This window comes from Haliaeetus leucocephalus, unplaced genomic scaffold, assembly GCF_000737465.1.
Source record: "Haliaeetus leucocephalus isolate CR32 unplaced genomic scaffold, Haliaeetus_leucocephalus-4.0 Scaffold455, whole genome shotgun sequence".
NCBI lineage: Eukaryota > Metazoa > Chordata > Aves > Accipitriformes > Accipitridae > Haliaeetus > Haliaeetus leucocephalus.
In genome coordinates, this window is record NW_010972891.1 from 1 (window position 1) to 517 (window position 517).

The 517-nt window shown below is 64.6% G+C and overlaps 1 protein-coding gene across 1 annotated transcript in view; it reads right to left on the reverse strand.

Annotated features, from left to right (window-relative positions):
- Positions 1-331: 331 nt before the first annotated feature.
- Positions 332-517, reverse strand: part of LOC104836573 (serine/threonine-protein phosphatase 2A 65 kDa regulatory subunit A alpha isoform-like) — a gene marked incomplete at its 3' end in the record, with an annotated part of 14,399 nt that continues 14,213 nt past the window's right edge. Inside the window, exon 7 of the mRNA XM_010575237.1 lies at positions 332-505. Within this exon, the coding sequence (XP_010573539.1) occupies positions 332-505 (174 nt within the window). The remainder of the gene's footprint in view (positions 506-517) is intronic.

The window sequence follows — 517 nt, forward strand, 5'->3', positions numbered from 1 at the left end:
AGTCCCTCCCAGCACACCCCCAGAAGGCCATAACGCCCTCCCAGTGCTTCCCAGTGCCTCCCAGCACCCCCCCAGAAGGCCGTAACTCCCTCCCAGTACTTCCCAGTGCCTCCCAGTACCCCCACCGAAGGCTGTAACGCTCTCCCAGTGCTTCCCAGTCCCTCCCAGCACCCCCCCAGAAGGCCGTAACTCCCTCCCAGTACTTCCCAGTGCCTCCCAGTACCCCCACCGAAGGCTGTAACGCTCTCCCAGTGCTTCCCAGTCCCTCCCAGCACACCCCCAGAAGGCCATAACGCCCTCCCAGTGCTTCCCAGTGCCTCCCAGTGCTCACCAGCTGGCCGGCCAGCAGGGGCATGTACTCGATGATGGCCAGGCGGACGCGCCACTTGGCGTCCTCGGCCAGTTCGACGATGGCGGGCAGGAGGGACTGGGAGAGCTGCCGGATCCCGATCACCTCGTTAACGCAGTCCAGGTTGGAGATGATGTTGAGACGGACTTCGGGACACTGCGGGGACAA